General features: G+C 40.2%; 1 protein-coding gene across 2 annotated transcripts in view; it reads right to left on the minus strand.

The window, feature by feature from the left end:
* The window catches only part of MYO1D (myosin ID), a 376,912-nt gene that overhangs the window by 101,122 nt on the left and 250,080 nt on the right, over positions 1–25,710 (minus strand). For both annotated transcript variants that reach the window (XM_008010998.3, XM_073004844.1), the window contains exon 21: positions 17,982–18,136. In XM_008010998.3, the coding sequence (XP_008009189.1) occupies positions 17,982–18,136 (155 nt within the window). The remainder of the gene's footprint in view (positions 1–17,981; positions 18,137–25,710) is intronic.

Consider the following 25,710-nt stretch of genomic DNA (forward strand, 5'->3'; position numbering starts at 1 on the left):
AGACTCCGTCTCAAAAAAAAAAAAACAAAAAAAAACGTTATATATATTAAAAGGACACCAGTCTTGGTGTTCTTATGTAAAGGGGCATATGGACTCTTCGGGGCTCCTTCTTGTAGCCCACTTGTTTGTAGCCAAAATCATTTCTCAGCTTTTAAGCTGGAAAATTACACACATATATATATAGTTAACCCTTGAAATTAAAAAAGGTCATCATGATAACAAAGTAGGTTCTCTGGAGCTTCAGAAAAGGTGCATTCAGTGCAGACATATTTTCTTTTTGTATGTTTTAAATTACCATACTTTATTGAATATAAGATGCTGTCTCTGTAAGATGTACCCTTATTTTGTGTATTGCTAAGAAAGATAACATGCTGCCCATTATAACAGTAAATTCTGCACACTGAGAGACTTCAAACTTTCCTTTCACATCAATTCTATTTTCTTCAATATCAACTGTGCCACTTTCAGATTGTAATGTTGATTTACATTTTAAAATATCTTTCCTTACTTCATTCAAATAATTGAATACTTTTGTTTGTTTCTCAGCCAGCACACTCTTCATCTCAGTCTGCCATGTAATCTTGGGCCTGTTTATGTAGAATCTATGCTTTCTTGAATTTTAAGCAGAGTATAAGCAGATGGTTTCTGTAATATAAATTTTATGTTATTGGCCTTTTCAGAAATAGGCTTTTCAAGTCTTATAATATATATATCTCTCTTACTGTTAATATCTTCCTTTATAGGCCTCCCAACTAAGGAGACATCTATGTAGTTTTGGTGTTCTTACATAAAGGGGCATATGGGTTTTTCAGGGCTCCTTCTTACAGCCCACCTGTTTGTAGCCAAAATCATTTATCAGTTTTTAAGCTGGAGAGCTGGCTGGTGTGCAGACTCTAGTTGTGGTTTCAAAGCCTTCTACTTATTATGAAACTGCTGATCTGAGCAGGAATTCCTACATCCTGCTTCCTTGTCAGCTCACTGACAAGGAGAGTCTGAAATTATTTCTAATTCTGTAGTTGTTAAAGAAAAGTGAATGGAAAGCTGCAGCCCGCAGCATTCAGCATACTCATGGCTCTTCCAGCCCACAGCCCTTTTAGTTGCTGATTTAATATCTTGAAATACCTCCTCCCTTCTGTCCCACATGTATTACATTGCTTAGAGCTGTAATCCTGGAATCAGTCAAGAAAAGAGATATTCATATGGTGGTATGAGGGCTGGCAAGTGGCAGGGATAGCCAGAGGTTGGTTAACAGATATAAAATTACAGCCAGATAGAAGGAATGAGTTCTAGTGTTCTCTAACACTGCAGGCTGAATATAGAACCCTGTATCTGTAATCCTATCTATAATCGGTCACAATTAACAATTTATTGTATATTTTCAAATAGCTAGAAGAGAGGATTTTCAATGTTCCTAATGAAATGATAAATGTCTGAGGTGACAGATATGCTAATTACTTTGATTTGATCATCACACCTTGTATACAGGTATCAAAATATCACTGTATCCCATAAATATGTATAATCATTGTATCAGTTAGAAAAATAAAAAAAGGAAAAGAGGTATTCATAAAGGGAAGGAAACTATTAGAAGAATTTTTCCTTTCTTTCACACAGGAGAAGGATTGAGTTACCATCTTCTGGTGGGCAAGGTGCATCTATCAGTAGGAAGGGCTAGAAGCATCCCACCATGAGTGGGGCCTATCAGTAAGCAATTCTGTTTAACAATGCATATTCAACAGTTATTTACAGGGAACCTTCTGTGTGCCAGGCACTGTTTTGGGCACTAGGGAAACTGCAGGGAACAATATAAATAAAGTCTCTGCTTACATAAAGCTTGTATTCCAGTTGGAATATATACAACACACAAGTAAAGATACAGCATGTCAGGTGGAGATGACACCCATGGGGAAAGATTAGGGGGATTTGGGGACAGGGAGTGGTGGGACAGGGCGAATTGCTATCCTCCATAGGACAGTCAGGGAAGACCTGGTGAGGCGATACATGAGCAGGGGTGAAGGACACACCTCTCGGTAGGTCCAGGATTGAGTCATATTTTCTAGTTTCCAGCACTATAGAAAGCTGGCTTTGCTTCCTGTGTTTTCACGTGTATCTCTACTGGAAGGCAGAAGAGAGTGAACTGTGGCCACTCACTTTTCTGTCTCCCATAAATCAGGTGCCTTCAATAATTATTTTAAATAGCTCGAATACCCTAAATTTGATGGACCAAACTTTAATCAACCATAGCTGGCAATTGACATGGCATACCTTTATTTTGCTTATGGAATATAAACTATATTTATAGTGGCCAGACATTCAAAGAGAGCAGTCTGGGAACACAGATCAAGGGCCATGGAAATGGGTATTCGGGGTCGGGGCAGAGAAGCCTCACTGCAGGAGCAGCAGAAGGCGTGAGCGGCAGCCGTGCTGGACGGGGAGTGCCAGGTGCTGAGACCTTTGGGAGGTGGCCCCATCCTCTGCTTCCTTCACCTCTTGTCCTGAGGCCTCACCTCCCCGGCTCCTCACCTGTACTGCGTCGGCAGTGACAGCAATGTGCAGCCACCAACTGCTGGCCTGCTTATCAGTGTGGGTCTCCCCACGGCTCTAAGTGTGAGTTAAAAAGAACATACACAAACTACAACTGAGTAGCCGGTTGAATGTTCAGTTAAATCCAGTAACAGTGCTCCTTTAATTAAGCAGATATTAAAGAAAAACAAGAAGCAGATGGCATTGATTTCTGGCTTTCATCCACAGAAAGAGAACAGGAAAAATAAGAAATTTTAATGCCTGCAATTGGAGTTATACTGAGGTTTCCAGCATCCAGACAGGCAAATGCCTGGACAGCTGCTTAGGGCAGATGGGTCCTTTGACAGCTTAATACTGCAGAGTTTCTGGTGATTTCATAGTTAGGGCAGCCAACATGAGACCATCTGTTTAGTAGTGGGCAGAAAAGCTCAGTACCAGCAGGTAGCTGCTGCTGAGAATGAAACGCAAACCAAAAGTCAGTCACACTCAAAACCTCTGTAAACCCCTGGCACTACAACCACAGAAAAAGAAACCTCACCTTAGGCTCATGTGATATATACAACAAGACCATACAGAAAGATAATATTCCAAGAGGATATATTTGGGACTGTTTCAAGATATTGAAATGCTATGAGAGATTGTTCACTTGGACAGTTCTTCTGTTCTTTTCTACTTTTCTAAGCAGGAAAGGCAAATAAAAATGAATTCAGAGCCACCTATGATATGCTTAAAAACTAGCTGCCACTAATTATTAAAATGAAAAAAGTTTAGATCAGTAACACATATATTGGTCGCAGAAGGTTTACCATGAACAACAAATAAATCTCCCTCCTACCTCTTTCTCCCTGTACTGAGGTATCTCAGTTCCCTCTCTAGAGACAAGCACTGTTATCCATTTCCTGAATATCTTCCCAGATATAGTCTGTATTATACATAATCACGTGTGTATACATATCTATCTGTACCTATATCTATACATTGTTTAGTAGGAGAAAAAGGCAAGGTACAGATGGTATGTGTAGCATATCACCATTTTTGTAAGAAAAACTCGGAGATAACTATATGTCTATCTATCTATATAAATATATATCTACCTATAATATAGTTATCCAGTGACGGATATGGATATTTTTTGGTTCAACTTCTTGCCGGGCGCCTGTAATCCCAGTACTTTGGGAGGCCGAGGTGGGTGGATCACCTGAGGTCAGGAGTTCAAGACCAGCTTAGCCAAAATGGTGAAACCCCATCTCTAATAAAACTACAAAAATTAGCCAGGCGTGGTGGCGGGTGCCTGTAATCCCAGCTACTCAGGAGGCTGAGGCAGGAGAACTGCTTGAACCTGGGAAGGCGGAGGTTGCAGTGAGCCGAGATCGTGCCACTATCTAGTCTCGCTTTGTTGCCCGTGCCACTACAGCCTGGGCAACAGAGCGAGACTCTGTCTCAAAAAAAAAAAAAAAGGAGGCAGTTCCAAGATGGCTGAATAGGAACAGCTCCAGTCTACAGCTCCCAGCATGAGTGACACAGAAGACGGGTGATTTCTGCATTTCCAACTGTGGTACCAGGTTCATCTCACTGGGGCTTGTTGGACAGTGGGTACAGGACAGTGGGTGCAGCCCACCGAGTGTGAGCTGAAGCAGGGCGAGGCATCGCCTCACCCGGGAAGCACAAGGGGTCAGGGAATTCCCTTTCCTAGCCAAGGGAAGCTGTGACAGACAGCACCTGGAAAATCGGGTCACTCCCAGCCTAATACTGCGCTTTTCCAACGGCCTTAGCAAATGGCACACCAGGAGATTATATCCCATGCCTGGCTGGGAGGGTCTAACGCCCGCCCACAGAGCCTCACTCATTGCTAGCACAGCAGTCTGAGATCCAACTGCAAGGCGGCAGTGAGGCTGGGGGAGGGGTGCCCGCCATTGCTGAGGCCTGAGTAGGTAAACAAAGCAGCCGGGAAACTCGAACTGGAAGGAGCCCACCACAGCTCAAGGAGGCCTGCCTGCCTCTGTAGACTCCACCTCTGGGAGCAGGGCGTAGTTGAACAAAAGGCAGCAGAAACCTCTGCAGACTTAAATGTCCCTGTCTGACAGCTTTGAAGAGAGTAGTGGTTCTCCCAGCATGGAGTTTGAGATCTGAGAACGGACAGACTGCCTCCTCAAGTGGGTCCCTGACCCCCAAGTAGCCTAACTGGGAGGCACCCCCCAGTAGGGGCAGACTGACACCCCACACGGTAGGGCACCCCGCTGAGACGAAGCTTCCAGAGGAACGATCAGGCAGCAACATTTGTTGTTCAGCAATATTCGTTGTTCTGCAGCCTCCGCTGCTGATACTCAGGCAAACAGGGTCTGGAGTGGACCTCCAGCAAACTCCAACAGACCTGCAGCTGAGGGTCCTGACTGTTCAAAGGAAAACTAACAAACAGAAAGGACATCCACACTAAAACCCCATCTGCACATCACCATCATCAAAGACCAAAGGTAGATAAAACCACAAAGATGGGGAAAAAACAGAGCAGAAAACCTGAAAATTCTAAAAATCAGAGCGCCTCTCCCCCTCCAAAGGAACACAGCTCCTTGCCAGCAACAGAACAAAGCTGGATGGAGAATGACTTTGACGAGTTGAGAGAAGAAGGCTTCAGACGATCAAACTTCTCCGAGCTAGAGGAGGAAGGATGAACCCATCGCAAAGAAGCTAAAAACCTTGAAAAAAGATTAGACGAATGGCTAACTAGAACAACCAATATAGAGAAGTCCTTAAATGACCTGATGGAGCTGAAAACCATGGCACAAGAACTACATGACAAATGCACAAACTTCAGTAGCTGATTCGATCAACTGGAAGAAAGGGTGTCAGTGATTGAAGATCAAATGAATGAAATGAAGTGAGAAGAGAAGTTTAGAGAAAAAAGACTAAAAATAAATGAACAAAGCCTCCAAGAAATATGGGACTATGTGAAAAGACCAAATCTATGTCTGATTGGTGTATTTGAAAGTGACAGGGGGAATGGAACCAAGTTGGAAAACACTCTGCAGGATATTATCCAGGAGAACTTCCCTAGCCTAGCCAGGCAGGCCAACACTCAGATTCAGGAAATACAGAGAATGCCACAAAGACACTCCCCAAGAAGAGTAACTCCAAGACACATAATTGTCAGATTCACCAAAGTTGAAATGAAGGAAAAAATGTTAAGGGCAGCCAGACAGAAAGGTCGGGTTACCCACAAAGGGAAGCCCATCAGACTAACAGAGGATCTCTTGGCAGAAACTCTACAAGCCAGAAGAGAGTACGGGCCAATATTCAACATTCTTAAATAAAAGAATTTTCAACCCAGAATTTCATATCCAACCAAACTAAGCTTCATAAGTGAAAGAGAAATAAAATCCTTTATAGACAAGCAAATGCTGAGAGATTTTGTCACCACCAGGCCTGCCCTATAAGAGCTCCTGATGGAAACACTAAACATGGAAAGGAACAACTGGTACCAGCCACTGCAAAAACATGCCAAATTGTAAAGACCATTGATGCTAGGAAGAAACTGCATCACCCAACGAGCAAAATAACCAGCTAACATCATAATGACAGGATCAAATTCATACATAACAATATTAACCTTAAATGTAAATGGGCTAAATGCTCCAATTAAAAGACACAGACTGGGAAATTGGATAAAAAGTCAAGACCTGGCCGGGCGTGGTGGCTCACGCATGTAATCCCAGCACTTTGGGAGGCTGAGGTGGGTGGATCACGAGGTCAAGAGATCAAGACCATCCTGGCTAACACAGTGAAACCCTGTCTCTACTAAAAATACAAAAAATTAGCCAGGCATGGTGGTGGGCACCTGTAGTCCCAGCTACTCAGGTGGCTGAGGTAGGAGAATGGCGTGAACTCAGGAGGCGGAGCTTGCAGTGAGCCGAGATCGCACCACTGCACTCCAGCCTGGGCGACAGAGCGAGACTCTGTCTCAAAAAAAAAAAAAAAAAGAAGGAGTCAAGGCTCATCAGTGTGCTGTATTCAGGAGACCCGTCTCATGTGCAGAGACACACATAGGCTCAAAATAAAGGGATGGAGGAAGATCTACCAAGCAAATGGAAAACAAAAAAAGGCAGGGGTTGCAATCCTAGTCTCTGATAAAACAGACTTTAAACCAACAAAGATCAAAAGAGACAAAGAAGGCCATTACATAATGGTAAAGGGATCAATTCAACAAGAAGAGCTAACTATCCTAAATATATATGCACCCAATACAGGACACCCAGATTCATAAAGCAAGTCCTTAGAGACCTACAAAGAAACTTAGACTCCCACACAATAATAATGGGAGACTTTAACACCCCACTGTCAACATTAGACAGATCAATGAGACAGAAAGTTAAAAAGGATATCCAGGAATTGAACTCAGCTCTGCACCAAGTAGACCTAATAGAGATCGACAGAACTCTGCACCCCAAATCAACAGAATATACATTCTTCTCAGCACCACATTGCACTTATTCCAAAACTGACCACATAGTTGGAAGTAAAGCACTTCTCAGCAGACATAAAAGAACAGAAATTATAACAAACTGTTTCTCAGACCACAGTGCAATCAAACTAGAACTCAGGATTAAGAAACTCAATCAAGGCCAGGCGCGGTGGCTCAAGCCTGCAATCCCAGCACTTTGGGAGGCCGAGACGGGCGGATCACGAAGTCAGGAGATCGAGACCAACCTGGCTAACCCGGTGAAACCCCGTCTCTACTAAAAAAATACAAAAAACTAGCCGGGCGAGGTGGCAGGCGCCTGTAGTCCCAGCTACTCGGGAGGCTGAGGCAGGAGAATGGCGTGAACCCGGGAGGCGGAGCTTGCAGTGAGCCGAGATCCGGCCACTGCTCTCCAGCCTGGGCGACAGAGCGAGACTCCGTCTCAAAAAAAAAAAAAAAAAAAAAAAAAGAAACTCAATCAAAACCGCTCAACTACATGGAAACTGAATAACCTGCTCCTGAATGACTACTGGGTACATAACAAAATGAAGGCAGAAATAAAGATGTTCTTTGAAATCAATGAGAACAAAGATACAACATACCAGAATCTCTGGGACACATTTAAAGCAGTGTGTAGAGGGAAATTTATAGCACTAAATGCCCACAAGAGAAAGCAGGAAAGATCTAAAATTGACACCCTAACATTACAATGAATAGAACTAAAGAAGCAAGAACAAACACATTCAAAAACTAGCAGAAGGCAAGAAATAACTAAGAACAGAGCAGAAATGAAGGAGATAGAGACACAAAAAACCCTTCAAAAACATCAATGAATCCAGGAGCTGGTTTTTTGAAAAGATCAACAAAATTTAGATAGACTGCTAGCAAGACTAATAAAGAAAAGAAAGAAGAATCAAATAGACACAATAAAAAATGATAAAGGGGACATCACCACCGAACCCACAGAAATACAAACTACCATCAGAGAATACTATAAACACCTCTACGCAAATAAACCAGAAAATCTAGAAGAAATGGATAAATTCCTGGACAGGAAGAAGTTGAATCCCTGAATAGACCAATAACAGGCTCTGAAATTGAGGCAATAATTAACAGTCTACCAACCGAAATTGAGGCAATAATTAACAGTCTACCATCCGAAATTGAGGCAATAATTAACAGTCTACCAACCAAAAAAGTCCAGGACCAGACAGATTCACAGCTGAATTCCACCAGAGGTACAAGGAGGAGCTGGTACCATTGCTTCTGAAACTATTCCAATTAACAGAAAAAGAGGGAATCCTCCCTAACTCATTTTATGAGGCCAGCATCATCCTGACACGAAAGCCTGGCAGAGATACAACAAAAAAAGAGAATTTTAGACCAATATCCCTGATGAACATTGATGTAAAAATCCTCAATAAAACACTGGCAAATCAAATCCGGCAGCTCATCAAAAAGCTTATCCACCATGATCAAGTGGGCTTCATCCCTGGGATGCAAGGCTAGTTCAACATACACAAATCAATAAACGTAATCCAGCATATAAACAGAACCAAAGACAAAAACCACATGGTTATCTCAATAGATGCAGAAAAGGCCTTTGACAAAATTCAACAGACCTTCATGCTAAAAACTCTCAATAAATTCGGTATTGATGGGATGTATCTCAAAATAATAAGAGCTATTTATGACAAACCCCAGGCCAATATCATACTGAATGGGCAAACACTGGAAGCATTCCCTTTGAAAACTGGCACAAGACAGGGATGCCCTCTCTCACCATTCCTATTCAACACAGTGTTGGAAATTCTGGCCAGGGCAATCAGGCAGAAAGAAATAAAGGGTATGCAATTAGGAAAAGAGGAAGTCAAATTGTCTCTGTTTGCAGATGACATGATTATATATTTAGAAAACCCCATCGTCTCAGCCCCAAATCTCCTTAAGCTGATAAGCAACTTCAGCAAAGTCTCAGGATACAAAATCAATGTGCAAAAATCACAAGCATTCTTATACACCAATAACAGACAAACAGAGAGCCAAATCATGAGTGAACTCTCATTCACAATTGCTTCAAAGAGAATAAAATACCTAGGAATCCAACTTACAAGGGATGTGAAGAACCTCTTCAAGGAGAACTACAAACCACAGCTCAACAGAATAAAAGAGGACACAAACAAATGGAAGAACATTCCATGCTTATGGATAGGAAGAATCAATTATCATGAAAATGGCCATACTGCCCAAGGTAATTTATAGATTCAATGTCATCCCCATCAAGCTACCAAGGACTTTCTTCACAGAATTGGAAAAAACTACTTTAAAGTTCATGTGGAACCAAAAAAGAGCCTGCATTGCCAAGACAATCCTAAGCCAAAAGAACAAAGCTGGAAGCATCACGCTACCTGACTTCAAACTATACTACAAGGCTACAGTAACCAAAACAGCATGGTACTGGTACCAAAACAGAGATATAGACCAATGGAACAGAACAGAGCCCTCAGAAATAATAACACACATCTATAACCATCTGATCTTTGACAAACCTGACAAAAACAAGAAATGGGGAAAGGATTCCCTATTTAATAAATGGTGCTGGGAAAACTGGCTAACCATATGTAGAAAGCTGAAACTGGATCCCTTCCTTACACCTTACACAAAAATTAATTCAAGATGGATTACAGACTTAAATGCTAGACCTAAAATCATAAAAACCCTAGAAGAAAACCTAGGCAATACCATTCAGGACATAGGCATGGGCAAGGACTTCGCGTCTAAAACACCAAAAGCCATTGAAACAAAAGCCAAAACTGACAAATGGAATCTAATTAAACTAAAGAGTTTCTGCACAGCAAAAGAAACTACCATCAGAGTGAAAAGGCAACCTATAGAATGGGAGAAAATTTTTGCAATCTGCTCATCTGACAAAGGGCTAATATCCAGAACCTATAAAGAACTCAAACAAACTTACAAGAAAAACACAAACAACTCCATCAAAAAGTGGGCGAAGGATATGAACAGACACTTCTCAAAAGACGACATTTATGCAGCCAACAGACACATGAAAAAATGCTCATGACCACTGGCCATCAGAGAAATGCAAATCAAAACCACAATGATATACCATCTCACACCAGTTAGAATGGCAATCATTAAAAAGTCAGGAAACAACAGCTGCTGGAGAGGGTGTGAAGAAATAGGAACATTTTTACACTGTTGGTGGGACTGTAAACTAATTCTACCATTGTGGAAGACAGTGTGGTGATTCCTCAAGGATCTAGAACTAGAAATACCATTTGACCCAGCCATCCCATTACTGGGTATATACACAAAGGATTATATATCATGCTGCTATAAAGACACATGCACACATATGTTTACTGCGGCACTATTCACAATAGCAAAGACTTGGAACCAACCCAAATGTCCATCAATGATGGACTAGATTAAGAAAATGTGGCACATATACACCCATGGAATACTATGCAGCCATAAAAAGGATGAGTTCATGTCCTTTGTAGGGACATGGATGAAGCTGGAAACCATCATTCTCAGCAAAGTATTGTAAGGACGAAAAACCAAACACTGCATGTTCTCACTCATAGGTGGGAATTGAACAATGAGATCACTTGGACACAGGAAGGGGAACAACACACACCGGGGCCTGTCGTGGGGTATAGGGAGGGGGGAGGGATAGCATTAGGAGATATACCTAATGTAAATGATGAGTTAATGGGTGCAGCACACCAACATGGCACATGTCTACATATGTAACAAACCTGCACGTTGTGCACATGTTCCCTAGAACTTAAAGTAGAATAAAAAAAAAAAAGAAATCTCGTTTCAACTTCTTTACACAAATGGTGGTATGGTACACACACCATTCTGTACCTTGTCCTTTTTTCCTATTTATTTGGAAAAGGTTTTATATCAATATAGATAGAATTCTCTTGTTCTGGTATTGGTAGCATTTACAATGAACAAAAGCATGTTAATGACTCTGAGAGGTACTGCAGTAAAGAAACCTGTTAGGGCCAGGTACAGTGGCTCATGCTTGTAATCCCAGCAGTTTGGGGGGTCAGGGCGGGTGGACTGCTTGAGGCCAGGAGTTCGAGACCAGCCTGACCAACATGGCCACATCCCATCTCTACTAAAAACACAAATATTAGCTGGGCATGGTGGCACATGCCTGCATTTCCAGCTACTCGGGAGACTGAAGTATGAGAATTGCTTGAATACATGAAGCGGAGGTTGCAGTGAGCCGAGATTGCACCACTGCGCTCCAGCCTGGGCAACACAGTAAGACTCTGTTTCAAAAAGGAAAAAAAAAGAAACCCATTTGACTTCATTAGCATATCCCAAATGTATTTGACTTTGGGTCTTCCTACCCCATGGTGGAATTTTTGATTTGTGGAATACAGCCTGAACTTGCTGGTATCAGGTGTTTCTGGATGGTGTCTCTTCTGACTGGTCTGTGCTTGAGCCATACTGGTTGTTACATACTCTTAATGTCACCTTTTGGAAGGTAGAGGCATAACCTGGACATATTTTGGGTTCAGTTGCAGACCACCACAATAAAGTAAATATCACAATAAAGCAAGTCACACAAGTTTTGTTTTTTTTGGTTTTCCAGTGCATATGAAAGTTGTTTACATTATACTGTAGTCTATTAAGTGTGCAATAGCATCATGTCTAAATACTGCACGTACTTTAATGAAAAACAATAAAGTAAGTGTGATTTTAAAAGAATATAAGCAAACTATAAGAGAGAAGATGGTTAATGTTCAGTTAAATCCAATGAGAGTGCTCCTTTAATTACGTGGATATTAAAGAAGAACAAAAAATGCTAAAAAGATTCATGATCATGTGAGTCTCCAGTGAGCTGCAATCTTTTTGCTGTTGGAGGGTCTTGTCTTGATGTTGAGGGCTGCTTACTGATCAGCGTGGTGGTTGCTGATGGTCGGGGTGGCTGTGGCAATTTCTTTAAATAAGATAACCATGAAGTTTGCCACATTGATTGACTCTTGCTTTCATGAAAGGTTTCTCTATAGCATGCAATGCTACTTGAGGGCATTTTACCCATAATAGGATGTCTTTCAAAACTGGAGTCAATCCTCTTAAACCCTGTCACTGCTTTATCAATTAAGTTTATCTAATATTTTAGATGCTTTGTCATCATTTCAACAATGTCAACAGCATCTTCATCAGGTGTACATTCTATCTTAAGAAACCACTTTCTCTGCTCTTCCATAAGAAGCTACTCCTCATCTATTCAAGTTTTATTGTGAGATTGCAGCAATTCAGTGACATCTTCAGGCTCCACTTCCAATTCAAGTTATCTTGCTATTTCTACCACATCTGCAATAACTTCCTCCAATGAAGTCCTGAACCACTCAAAGTCATCCACGAGAGTTGGAATCAATGTTTTCCAAACTTCTGTTAGTGTTGATATTCTGACCTCCTCCCATGAGTCACGAATGTTTTTAGTGGCATCTAGAATGATGAATCTTTTCCAGAAGGTTTTCAGTTTACTTTGCCCAGATCCATCAGAGGAATCACTATTTATGGCAGCTGTGGCCTTATGAAATGTTTTCTTTCTTTCTTTTTTTTTTTTTGAGAAAGAGTCTAGAGTGCAGTGGTGTGACCTTGGCTCACTGCAACCTCCGCCTCCTAGATTCAAGCAATTCTCCTATCTCAGCATCCCGAGTAGCTGGGATTACAGGTGCGTGACACCATGCCCAGCTAATTTTTGTATTTTTAGTAGAGCTTGGGTTTCGCCAAGTTGGCCAGGCTGGTCTCAAACTCCTGACCTCAGGTGATCAGCCCACCTTGGCCTCCAAAAGTGTTGGGAGTATAGGCATGAGCCACTGTGCCCGGCCATGAAATGTGTTTCTTAAATAATTAGGCTTGAAAGTTGAAATTACTTCTTTATCCATGGGCTGCACAATAGATGCTGTGTTTGAAGGCAAGGGAACAACATTAATCACCTTGTACATTTCCGTCAGTGCTCTTGGATAACTAGATGTATTGTCAATGAGTAGCAAGGGAATCTTTTTTTTCTGAGCAGCAGGTCTCAACAGTGGGCTTAAAATATTCAGCAAACTATGCTATAAACAGATGGACTGTCATCCAGGCCTTGTGTTTCATTTATAGAGCACAGGCAGAGTAGATTTTGTGTAATTTTAAGGGCCCTGGGATTTTTGGAACAGTCCGTGAGCGCTGGCTTCAACTTAAAGACACTAGCTGCATTAGCTCCTAACAAAAGAGTCAGCCTGTCCTTTGAAGCTAGGCATTGACCTTTTCCTCTCTAGCTATGAATGTCCTAGATGGCATCTTCTTCCAGCGTAAGGCCACTTTGTCTGCACTGAAAATCTGTTGTTTCGTGTAGCCACCTTAATCACTTATCTTAGCTAGATCTTCTGAGTAACTTGCCACAGCTTCTCCATCATCACTTGCTGCTTCACCTTGCATTTTTATGTTATGGAGATGTCTTCTTTTCTTAATCCTCATGAACCAACCTCTGTTAGCTTCCACTTTTCTTCTGCAGCTTCCTCACCTCTCTCAGCCTTCAAAGAATTTAAGAAGAGTTTAGGGCCTTGCTCTGCATTAGGTTTTGGCTTAAGGGAATGTTGTGGCTGGTTTGATCTTTTATCCAGACCACTCAAACTTTCTCCATATCAGCAATAAGACTGTTTCACTTTTTTATTATTCATTTATTCACTGCAGTAGCACTTTTAATTTCCTTCAACAACTTTTCCTTTGCATTCACAACTGGGCTTTTGTGAATGCAAAGGAAAAGTTCTTGAAGGAAATTAAAGAGGCCCAGCTTTTGGCCTATCTCAGCTTTCAACCTGCCCTTCCCTCACTAAGCTTAATCACTTCTAGCTTTTTATTTTCCCTTTTTTTTTTTTTTTTTTTTTTGAGACAGGGTCGTGTTCTGTCACCCAGGTTGGAGTGCAGTGGCACCATCATGGCTCACTGCAACCTTGAATTCAGCCTCCTAAGTAGCTGGGACTACAGGTGTGTGCCACCACACTTGATTTTTAAATTTTTTTGTAGAGATAGAGTCTCACTATGTTGCACAGACCTTGGTCTGGAACTCCTGGCCTCAAGCAATCCTCCCATTTTAACCTCCCAAAGTCCTGGGATTACAGGAATGAGCCATAATACCTGGCTCATTCTAGTTTCTAAATTAAACTGAGAGATGTGCAACTCTCCCATTCACTTAAACATTTAAAAGCCATTGTAGGGTTATTAACTGACCTAATTTCAATCTTGTTGTATCTCAGGGAATAGGGGAGTCTGAGAAGAGGAAGAGGGACGAGGTCAGTGGAGCACTCAGAACACACACAACATTGATCAATTAAGTTTGTTGTCTTACATGGGTACAGTCTGTGATGCCCTGAAACGATTACAGTAATAACAAAGAACACTGATCAAAGACCATCATAGCACATAATAACAATATAAAGTTTTGAAATATTATGAGAATTATCAAAATTGCTGTGGCAATTTGTTAGCTCCTAACAAAAGAGTCAGCCTGTCCTTTGAAGCCACCTTCTCCTCTCTAGCTATGAAAGTCCGAGATGGCATCTTCTTCCAGTGTCCAGAGATACAAAGTGAGCATATGCTGTTAGAAAAATGGTGCTAATAGACTTGTTCAATGTAGGGTTGCCACAAACCTTCAATTTATAAAAACCTCAATATCTGTGAAGTGTAATAAGGCAAAGAACAGTAAGACAAGGTATGCCTGTACTTTATTAAAGATTGTCTTCAAATGTTTAGCAAACATAAAATATGTGGGTGTGTACTTGGAGAGGCAGAAATAATGGGTCCAGACTGAATCAAGACTGCGGGAGGTGAAAGAGAGACTAATTTATACTTAGTTGGTTTTCGTTTCAAGATTCATGTGAAACGAAATGCCAGGAAAGGTCTGGCTTCAGCTCATGGTGATGAGGAAAAATTTATTCCAGGAGAGGCTTTGTCTTTTTTTGTTTCCTTTTTAAACCATGGAATATTTCAAACATCAGTGTATTTTTCATCTAGAAGTTTGATTTGGGTCTTTTTCTTACATCTTCCATATCTCTAGTTAACTTATAAACATCTGAAATCTAGTTATAATGACTTACAATGTCTGTATCTGCTAATTCTAGTATCTTTGTCTGTTCTCGGTTGGTTTCAAAGGGACGATTCTCCCCCTTATAATGGACTGTATTTTCCTATTTGCATGCCTGTAATCTTTGACTGGATGTCAGACATTGTAAATTTTCCCTGTTGCGGACGGATATTTTTGTATTTTTATAAATATACGTGAGCTTTGTTTCAGGACGTAACTAAGTTACTTGGAAGCAGTTTGATCCTTTTGGGTCTTGCTTTTAAGACTTATTAGGCAGTACCAGAGCAGCATTTATTCTAGGGCCAATTATTCCCCCCTACTGAGGCAAAACCCTTCTGAGTACTCTACCCAATTACCCTGTGAATGACGAAGTTCTTTAGTCTGCCTTGTCAGATCAGAAACTACCCCTGGCTCTTTGTGAGGCTGGGCACTGTTCCCTCTGGTCCTCTTAGCTGGTTCTTTCCTCAGCCTTGGGAAGTTTTGAGCCCTTTCCTCCCAACTGCTGACAAGAAAACATCTCAGAATGTACTTTAGGGAAATTATCTAGAAGATAAAGAATTGGTCTGAAGTTAATTCCCTCTCACCTTTGAATTTCCATAATTAACTCAGGGACAAATAAGATTATGTGCCACAACATTATGCTTATAAAATACAATGTGAATTTCAATGTCATGGCAATGATATGATACTTGACAATGAAAGAAAATAGCTAGAAAAAATCAATTCTTCAAAAAGTCAATAGTAAGTTGATGACTATAACTCTAACTCAAAATTTCAAGCCTGATTTTCTGGGGGCTGAAAGGCAAGATTTTATCTCTCATTTCCACTTCACTCTTAATTCATAAGATAGAAACACCAAGAAATAAAAAACAAACAAACAAACAAAAAACCCAAAAAAATCCTAGCACCTTGAGCCTTCTCTTTACATTTATAAATTTTAAAGAAATTAAAAATCCTTACATAAATTAAAGATAGAGGGCATATGCCTAGAAATGTACCTCAGCATGCATTTGCTAGCTAGGAAAAGAAAGCAACTGATGAAATCTACCTCCAGATTCACATATTTCTATCACCTGTAGAAGGCACTTAATAGATCAGAATTTGCTAAATAAGCACCCAGACAGAGATAAAATACTTCAATTTCCAAGGCAAAAACTCTTGCATCCATTAGTACTGGTATCCAAAGTAAGAGTAACAAATTAAAATTCCTTTAATTTTCCATACTTTGCTATAAATATTAGCAGGAAAATAAGCTTGCTTATTTGAGTTATAGACATTTATCGCAGAGATGCCTTCTTTATGTCTTTTCCTTACATTCTAAACTTATTTATTTATTTTTTGAGACAGAGTCTCCTTCTGTTGCCCAGGCTGGAGTGCACTGGCGCGATCTCGGCTCACTGCAAGCTCCGCCTTCCGGGTTCACGCCATTCTCCTGCCTTAGCCTCCCGAGTAGCTGGGACTACAGGCACCTGCCACCACGTCCGGCTAATTTTTTGTATTTCTAGTAGAGGCAGGGTTTCACCATGTTAGCCAGGATGGTCTCGATCTCCTGACCTCGTGATTCGCCCGCCACGGCCTCCCAAAGTGCTGGGATTACAGAGGTGAGCCGCTGTGCCCAGTCACATTCTAAACTTTTAAAAAATTTTCTTAGCTTTATATTTATTTGGCAGATGGAAAGGAATTTGCAAAAGCCTATGTGTTTATTATTATTTTTGGTAATTACTTTCTTATTTTTTCCCCCACAAATGACCATTAAGTATTATTTTACTTACAGCATCTAAAAGCATTTAATGATAGAAAATATTTAAAGATCCACTTTGATCTAGAATGCAAGGTATAATAACATAAAATAAATGGTCTGTGCAGCCCACCTCTAAAATGATGCTCTATACATTTATCAGCCAAAATGAACACAATAGAATTAGATACGTGGACATCTGATTCCAAATATGTGTTTGTTGAGAGAAAGAGAAGTCACATCTAAACTGAAAAAAAAAGAAAAACATACTAATAAGAATGCTTGATTAATTTTAGGAACTCGGGAAATGTCTTTTAGGAAGAAAAAGGAACTACACTTATATCATTTCTCAGTCACTGATTTTGATGAGTGGTCTTCTCCCAGCAGCAGGTGGGGTTGGGGAGGTGACGGCAGCATGCCACAAAGAGAGCACTTGACTTTGGATAGACATACCCACCCAAACAATCCATGACCCCTTATGGGAAGAGAAATCCAACCTCTGAAACAACTCCAATAAATAACCAGACAAAATCACTCCTCTGCTTAAAATTATCCATTCACTGGTCCCCGTCACCCTCAAGACCTGCTCTCTGTTTATATTTATTATATCATTGTTCACCCCCCTGCCCCAGGTGTCATCAGGGCTTACTATGAACTTCTCAGGTTATGCCGTGTTCCATCATGACTCCACGTTTTTGCAGTGGTTACTGCCTCTCTCAGGAATTCTTATAGTCTTCATGGACTTGCATGCCATCCCAAATCTGCCTTCTAATTTGCTTATGGTCACAGCGGACACACAAACTGATTATACTTGGGGTAAATGAGAAGCTATCATGAGAAGAATATAAAGTAATTTGTCTGTCTTTTGAATTTAATTACATTTGGATCGGCAGTGGAAAAAAAAAAATCACCGTTAGGGAAATCGCTCATTGATGGTTCAGCTGGAGGCTGGAAAAGTAGAGGACCATCCCTAATCTTGAAAGTAAGCCGGGATGCTAATTTTACCTTCTGTGAAACAGATGATTGAAGTTGTCCTTATGGAGAAAAATAGCTCAATACATTAAAATTGGCACAAAACAAGCTCAGTGATAATTATGATTAAAGATTTCATAGATTTAAAATGTGTCTTAGTTACAAAAATCAAACTTTACCTCTTGAAATGATTCACCAGCACTCCAACAAGTTCTCCAATTCGACTCTCATGGGTTGGCTGTTTGCTGAAGAGGCAGACAATGAGGTCTTTGTTGTCTTTTGTATGGAACACTACAAGTTGGTCTTTTCCATTGGAGACACTCAGACCAGTCAACTGCAAAGAGAAAATGCATGGAAAACTATTAGGATCATTCTTAAAAGAATGAATTAAAAAATACATTTTGGAGCTGGGCACAGTGGCATGTGCTTGTAGTCCCAGCTACTTGGGAGGCTGAAACAGAAGGATCATTTGAGCCCTGGAGTTTGAATCCACCCTGGGCAACATAACAAGACACCATGCCTAAAAACAACAAAAAACACCATATATTTTCTAAGGGTTTTGCTCAGTGACCCTCCTGACTTTAATCTTTATCAGTTTCATGGAACACGCAGATGGAAGGAAATAATAAAGATAAGAGCAGAAATGAATAAAATTTGAAATAGAAAAACAATAAAGAAAAATTAATGAAACAGAGATGGTTCTTTCAGAAGATCAATAAAATTGGTAAACCTCTAGCCCAAAACAAAAAAAGAAGGAAGACTTTATTATCAATATCAGGAATGGAAGATGGGCCATCTCTACAGACCACACAGACATTAAAAGGATAATATTAAAATATTTGGACCAACTCTGTACAAAAACTTATTCAACAATTTAGTTAAAACCAAATAATTCCGACAGGGTGCAGTGGCTCACAGTATTCCTAACACTTTGGGAGGCCAAGGCAGGCGGACTGCCTGAGCTCAGGAGTTTGAGACCAGCTTGGGCAACATGGTGAAACCCCATCTCTACTAAAACACACACACACACACAAATTAGCCGGGCGTGGCGGCATGTGCCTGTAGTCCCAGCTACTCGAGAGGCTGAGGCAGGAGAATTGCTTGAACCCAGGAGGCAGAGGTTGCCGTGAGCTGCGACCATGTCACTGCACTCCAGCCTAACGACAGAGTGAGACTCTGTCTCAGAAACAACAACAAATAATTATTCTAGAGCCACAAAATAGTAAAACTCTCCAAGAAGAAATAACTTGAATAATTCTGTATCTGTTGAAGAAATTAGATTTATATTTAAAAACATTTTGAAAAAGAAAATTCTAGTCCCAGATGATTTCACTAGTGAATTCCACCAAACATTTAAAGAAGAAATAATACCAATTCACCATATTTCTTCTAGAAAATAGAAGAGAAGGGAATACTTCCTAACTCATTTTGAAGGTGGCATTATTCTGATATCAAAAATAAACACAACAGTACAAGAAAACTACAAACTGATATCCTTTATCAACATGGATGTAAAAATGGATGTCAACAAAATATTAGCAAGTTAAATACAACATATATAAAAACGATAATACAATATGACCAAGTGGAGTTTAAGAAATGCAAGGTTAGTTCAGTATTCAAAAATTAATCAAGGTAATGACAGAATAAAATGACAGGATAAAAAAGAAAATCCACATGATTGTATCAAGTGACACAGAAAAAGTACTTGACAAAATTCAACACCCATCCATGATAAAAATTTCTCAGCAAACCAGGATTATAAGGGAACTTAACCTGATAAAATGATATATACAACATGCCACAGCTAACATCATACTTGGTGGAGAAGCACTGAATGTTTTCCCTTAAGATTGGGAGCAATGAAAGGATTTCCACTGTCACTGCTGCTATGCAACATTATACTGGAAGCCCTAGCCAGTGCAGCAAGGCAGGTTAAAGAAATTAAAAAGCGGCTGGGCGCGGTGGCTCACGCCTGTAATCCCAGCACTTTGGGAGGCTGAGGTGGGTGGATCACTTGAGGTCAGGAGTTTGAGACCAGCCTGACCAATATGGTGAAACCCTGTCTCTACTAAAAATACAAAAATTAGCCAGGCGTTGTGGCCGGGTGCCTGTAATCCCAGCTACTCAGGAGGCTGAGGCAGGAGAATCGCTTGAATCTGGGAGGCGGAGGTTGCAGTGAGTTGACATCATGTCACTGCACGTCAGCCTGGGCGACAGAGCGAGACTCTGTCTCAAAGAAAAAAAAAAAATTAAAAAGCATACAGATTGAAAAGGAAGAAACATATGTCTCTAATTTCAGATTACATGATCGCCTACTTAGAAAATGCCAAGGATCCACAAAATAGCTCCCAGAACTAATAAGTGCATTTAGTAAGGTCAAAGGATACAAGGCTGACATACAAAAATATTTCTGTATTAGCAATGAAAAATTTGCAACAAAAATTTAAAAACAAAACCACCTATAACGACTGCAAAAACAAAAATACTTAGATATAAATCTAACAAAACATCTATCTGTAGGACCTACATGTTGAAAACTACAAAATGTTGAACAAGTTAAATTAAAATGCTGATGAAAGGAATAAAAGAAAACCTAAATAAATGAAGGGAAATAATATCCTCAGGGACTAGAAAACACAAATTCTTAAGATACCAATTTTTCCCATATTGATCTATAGATTTAATGAAATCCCAACCAAAATCCCAGCAAGATTTTTTGTAGATATCAACAAGCAGATTCTAAAATGTGTTTGGAAAAGCAAAAGAACTAGAATAGCCATAACAGTCTTGCAAATGAAGAATAAAGTTGGAGGGCTCACAGACGCTGATTTTAATACTTAGTATAAAGCTATGTTAATCAAGACAATAATTTAGAAAGGAAAAAAAAAAAAAAACAGATCAGAAACAGACTCACATGAATATGGCCAATAATTTTTTCACAAGGGTGCAAAGACAATTCAATGAAGAAAGGATAATGTTGGCATCTGGATAACTTGGAACATTTGGACATTCCCATACAAACAGAAATAAAAGTCTACCTAAATCTCACATCTCGTAAACAATTCAGAGTGGACTATAGATCTAAATGCAAAATGTAACACTAGAAAACTTTTAGGAGAAAACATAGAAGAAAATCTTTGTGACCTTGCGTTGGCAAAGATTTCTTAGAAATGATACCAAAACAATCCCATAAAGCAAAAAAATTGATAAATTGAACTTCATCAAATTTAACACTTTTATTCTAAGGAAGACACTGGTGGGAGAGTGAAAAGACTAGCCACAGACTGGTAGAAAATATCTGCAAAGATATATCTGATAAAAGATTTGTATTTAGAATCTATAAAGAGCTCTTAAAACTTAAGACAGTAAACAACTCAATAAAAAATGATGGATAAAAGATTTGAAATCATTTCACCAAAGTAGGCATAGGACTGAATAAGTACATGAAAGGGTGCTCAACATCAGTAGCCATTAGGGAAATGCAAACTAAAACTGCAATGGGAACCATTGCAAACCCATCAGGATGGTTAAAATAACAAAACAGACTACAACAACAAAAAGGTGATAATACTAAATGCTGGTGAGGACACAGAACAAGTGGGACTCACATGCATTATTAGTGAAAATGTAAAATGGTACAGCCACTGTGGAAACAGTGGTTGTTAACTCAAAAAAAATTAAATGGAAAATTACCATATGAGCCAGCAATCTTACTCCTAGGCACGTATCCAAGAGAAATAAAAACTTAGCTTCACATGAAAATTTATACATGAATGTTTATAGCAGCTCTATTAATAATCGATAGAAGCTGGAAACGACCCAAATATCCAGCAGTGTGTGCACGGATAAACAAACTGTGGCACATCTAAATAATGGAATGCTACTCAGCAATGAACAAACTAATGATACAAAGTACTGACAGGTGACAACGCAGATAAATCTCACAGGCATTATGGTTGAATGAAAGCAGCCAGTCTCGAAAGGTTACAGCCTGCGTGACTCCATTTATATGATATTCTCTAGAAGATAAAAGGATAAGGATGGACAACAGATCAGTAGTCGCCAGGGTTTGGGGTTAAGAGGAGTCCAATACAAGGGAGTTTTTTGGGGTATGGAACTACTCTGTATCCTGACTGTGGCAGTGGTTACACAAATTTATGCTCATACTAAGACTCAAGAGACCTGTACACCACCATCCATGCAAGTAAATTATATTTATTGCCTATACATTTAAAAAATTCCACACCCTGGCTGATTTGATCTCTAGATATTCTTCTTTGGTCAATAAAGCAGAAGCCAGAGTGATTTCCTCATTCTGTGGTCTGTTCTTTTATTGCATAAAATACCGAAGTGCCATCACCTGGCTACCACAGGTGCTATCAGCCAGGCAGCCTGGGGTAGGGACAGACGTGGGGAAGATGCTGAGAATGGGATCCCTGTTCTTGGGGGATTCGCAATCCAGTTGGATCAGAGGAAGGGATAAGTAACAAATAACTGAAGAAAAACACCTTAACAGTTTACAGATTTGGAACGCCACTTAGTTCCATGCCTATATGTTTTACAGACAGAAATTGAGACTGAAGGAGTTCAGCCTGTCTGTAGGCCCGGGAACTAGAACTCAGACCTGCAGACTGACGGGGACTCATGTTCTTTCCATCACACCAGGTTTTTCAAGTATCATGTATAAATGAACACAGGTTCTATAAATAAGTATTCCCATGAATACATTTTCACAGGAGGTGAGTTCTTGGGTTGATTTTAAAGAATGCCAGGGTCAGTGCTTAAAGGAGAGAAGGGAAAATATTAAAGAAATTGGAAATCATTCACCAACCAATGCGGATCATGGGCTTTTCTGAGGCCATTGGTAAGAGAATATAGCAATCTCTCTGCCACTTAGATGTACTGGATCCAGATGATTTTTATATGATTAAATTAAAAATATCATTTTCATTTAAAAAAATCTTATGTCTATCATGCTTCACTCTCATTTGATTATTTTATATGTGAAATTCAAAATTGAATTGATGTAGCACTTCACAGGAGAGCTTGATTAAAGCCAAATGAAATGAGAATGGTAACAGCAGTAACTCTGCCAGTATATCCCAGGAGCATTAGCTGCAGGGGTTCAGGGAAAAGAGACAGATTCGGCAAAGAATGCTGAAACCACAGGGATAGAGGATCCCTTCCTAGGTGCTGCCTGGACCAGAGAACAGGAGCCAATGACTCTGCTCTCGGCCACCGCCCCTTCTCAGCGGGTGGGCTTCTCTCCCTCCCCTTCCCTCTCCCTCACTGTCTGGGTGGCTTTATCTGCTGTGGGTGGGAATTCTTCATGTGTATGCCCAGGCCTAGTGGTGTGTCACAATCTCAGAAGAAATGAGGGAAAACAGCACTTAACTTGCTCTGCTACACAAATAATGAAAGATTAAGTCCCTATTGTCGCCAAGGCAGGATAAACAGCACCCAGAATGTCCCCTTTAGATCTGGGAGAAAGGATGGTAAGTGGGGATTAGTGTACTAAGGATGACCTGGGTGTTAATCCCAATTCAGCCATGTGATCTTGAGTGACTCATTTAATTTACTGGGGCATCTGTCCCCTTTTCTGCAAAATAAGGATAACATCAGGTGCCCTGTCTACCTTGCAGGGTTGTGGTAAGGATCAAATAGTAGCAACTCTGGAGTACAAAAGGTAAATAAGCAAAAAAACCCTCCGTCTTCAAGTGTCTTACACTCTAAGTGAAAATATGTCAGCAAAACTTTACACTGAAAATATAATTTTAAAATCTTACAACACCACGGAAATGGAAGGTATTGTGTGAAACACCTCAACTGGGGAAGGGGTCACTACCTCATTGCCTTTGGGCAGCCATAACACATAGATGCGTTTCTCTGAACAAAAGGGAAACTCCTTATCAAGGCTCCCCCTGCTCCCGTTGCTTCCTTATTTCTCCTAATCTATGAGATTTCTATGCTGTGATAATTCTAAGCCTTCCCCTTCTTTGGACTTGAAGATTTGAACAGGGCAAACGGAGCCTCTGATTGCAACCCATTTCAATTCTTCCAGCCTCTCCTTACTAAGAAGGACCAAACAGTGAATACAACTAGATAGGTAAAGAGCTGAGCAGTTCTGGAAGAGGAGGCCGGCCTGAGAAGTCAGAGCAGATGGTCCTCTCCTCCTCTGCAATGGAATGAACACAGGAGAGCAGAGCTCACCATACAAGAAAATCTCTAATCCATATTCTCATTTACAAACTAAGCGCAAACAGACCGATATTAGAAAGAGAAATAATTCCAAAAGACAAATATGATAAATTACAGTAACTGAATAGATACTGCAGAAAATTAAAGAATAATAGAAGAAAACGTCCCAGTCTTTAGATAGAAAGGAACCACAGGTACCAGCCAAACTTAGAGGATCTTCTGGCTGTGTAGCCCAGAGAAGTTTTAGACCTGTAGAATAAAGGAAAAAATCTTCAAGTATCTAAGCATACAAAAATAAGTTATCTATATAGGAAAATAAAATTCAGGTTTATATCCTTTTTTAAAAAAGAAAACTTGGCTGGGTGTGGTGGCTCACGCCTGTAATTCCAACACTTTGGGAGGCCAAGATGGGAGGATCACTTGAGGTCAGGAGTTTGAGACTGGCCTGGCCAACATGGTGAAATGCCGCCTCTACTAAAAATATAAAATTTAGCTGGTCATGGTGGAGGACACCTATAGTCCCAGCTAATCAGGAGGCTGGGGCAGGCAAATCGCTTGAATCTAGGAGGCAGAGGTTGCAGTGGGCTGAGATTGTGTCATTGCACTCCAGCCTGGACACTGAAGTGAGACTCCGTCTCAAAAACAAAAAGAAAACTCATATTACTTTTGCCACAATTCACAGGAGGAGATAAGTAAATCCATTTTATTCTTGATATCAATTAGGAAAGATAAGTTCAAATATTTAACAGTAATCATTAAGATGAAAAAGGATGTGTAAGGTTCTAACCATTAGTAAAAAGAGAATAAATAAAACTTGACCAATGCAGCAACAGAAAAAAGAATGAAATAGCGTGGGAGCATAAAAAATAGAAAGCATTTAAATAATGATTGAATTTAAGAAAAGTTTTTTCGCCAGTTGCTGTAAGAAATGTGAACAGGATACAACTCCTTTATTGGAGGACGAGGGGTTATATAGATTTAAGTAAAAAACAAAATTTAACTATACCCTGTTTATAAAATTAATTAAGATAAAAGCAGAAGTTTATGAATAAGAACAACATACATAATAAATTAAAGAGCTGGTCCTTTGAATAGACCAAACCCTTGGCAGAGTCTCACTAAGGAAAAAACAGGCAAAACCACAAATATTTAACATTAGGAATGAGAAAGGGATTTAAGAAAGGGTATGTTGACTTTTGAAATTATAAGAGGCCGGGAGCAGTTGCTCAAGCCTCTAATCCCAGCACTTTGGGAGGCTGAGACAGGAGGATCACTTGAGGCTGGGAGTTCATGGCCAGCCTGGGCAACATAGCAAAATCCTGGCTAAAAAAAAATTAGCTGGATGTGGTGGTGTGTGCCTGTAGCCCCAGCTACTCAGGAGGCTGAGGCAGGAGGATTGCTTGAGCCCAGGAGTTTGAGGTTACAGTGAGCTAATCACATCACTACATTCCAGGCTGGGTGACAGAGTGAGACCTGTCAAAAAAAAAAAAAAAAAAAAAAAAGAAGGAAGAAGAAGAAATTACAAGAGAAAAAACATTTGTAATTGTAATTTCATATTAATGAAATGCATAATTATTATTATCATCATTATTTTTTGAGACGGAGTCTCGCTCTGTCACCCAAACTGGAGTGCAGTGGCCGGATCTCAGCTCACTGCAAGCTCCGCCTCCCGGGTTCACGCCATTCTTCTGCCTCAGCCTCCTGAGT

This window comes from Chlorocebus sabaeus, chromosome 16 (genome assembly GCF_047675955.1).
Source record: "Chlorocebus sabaeus isolate Y175 chromosome 16, mChlSab1.0.hap1, whole genome shotgun sequence".
Classification (NCBI taxonomy): domain Eukaryota; kingdom Metazoa; phylum Chordata; class Mammalia; order Primates; family Cercopithecidae; genus Chlorocebus; species Chlorocebus sabaeus.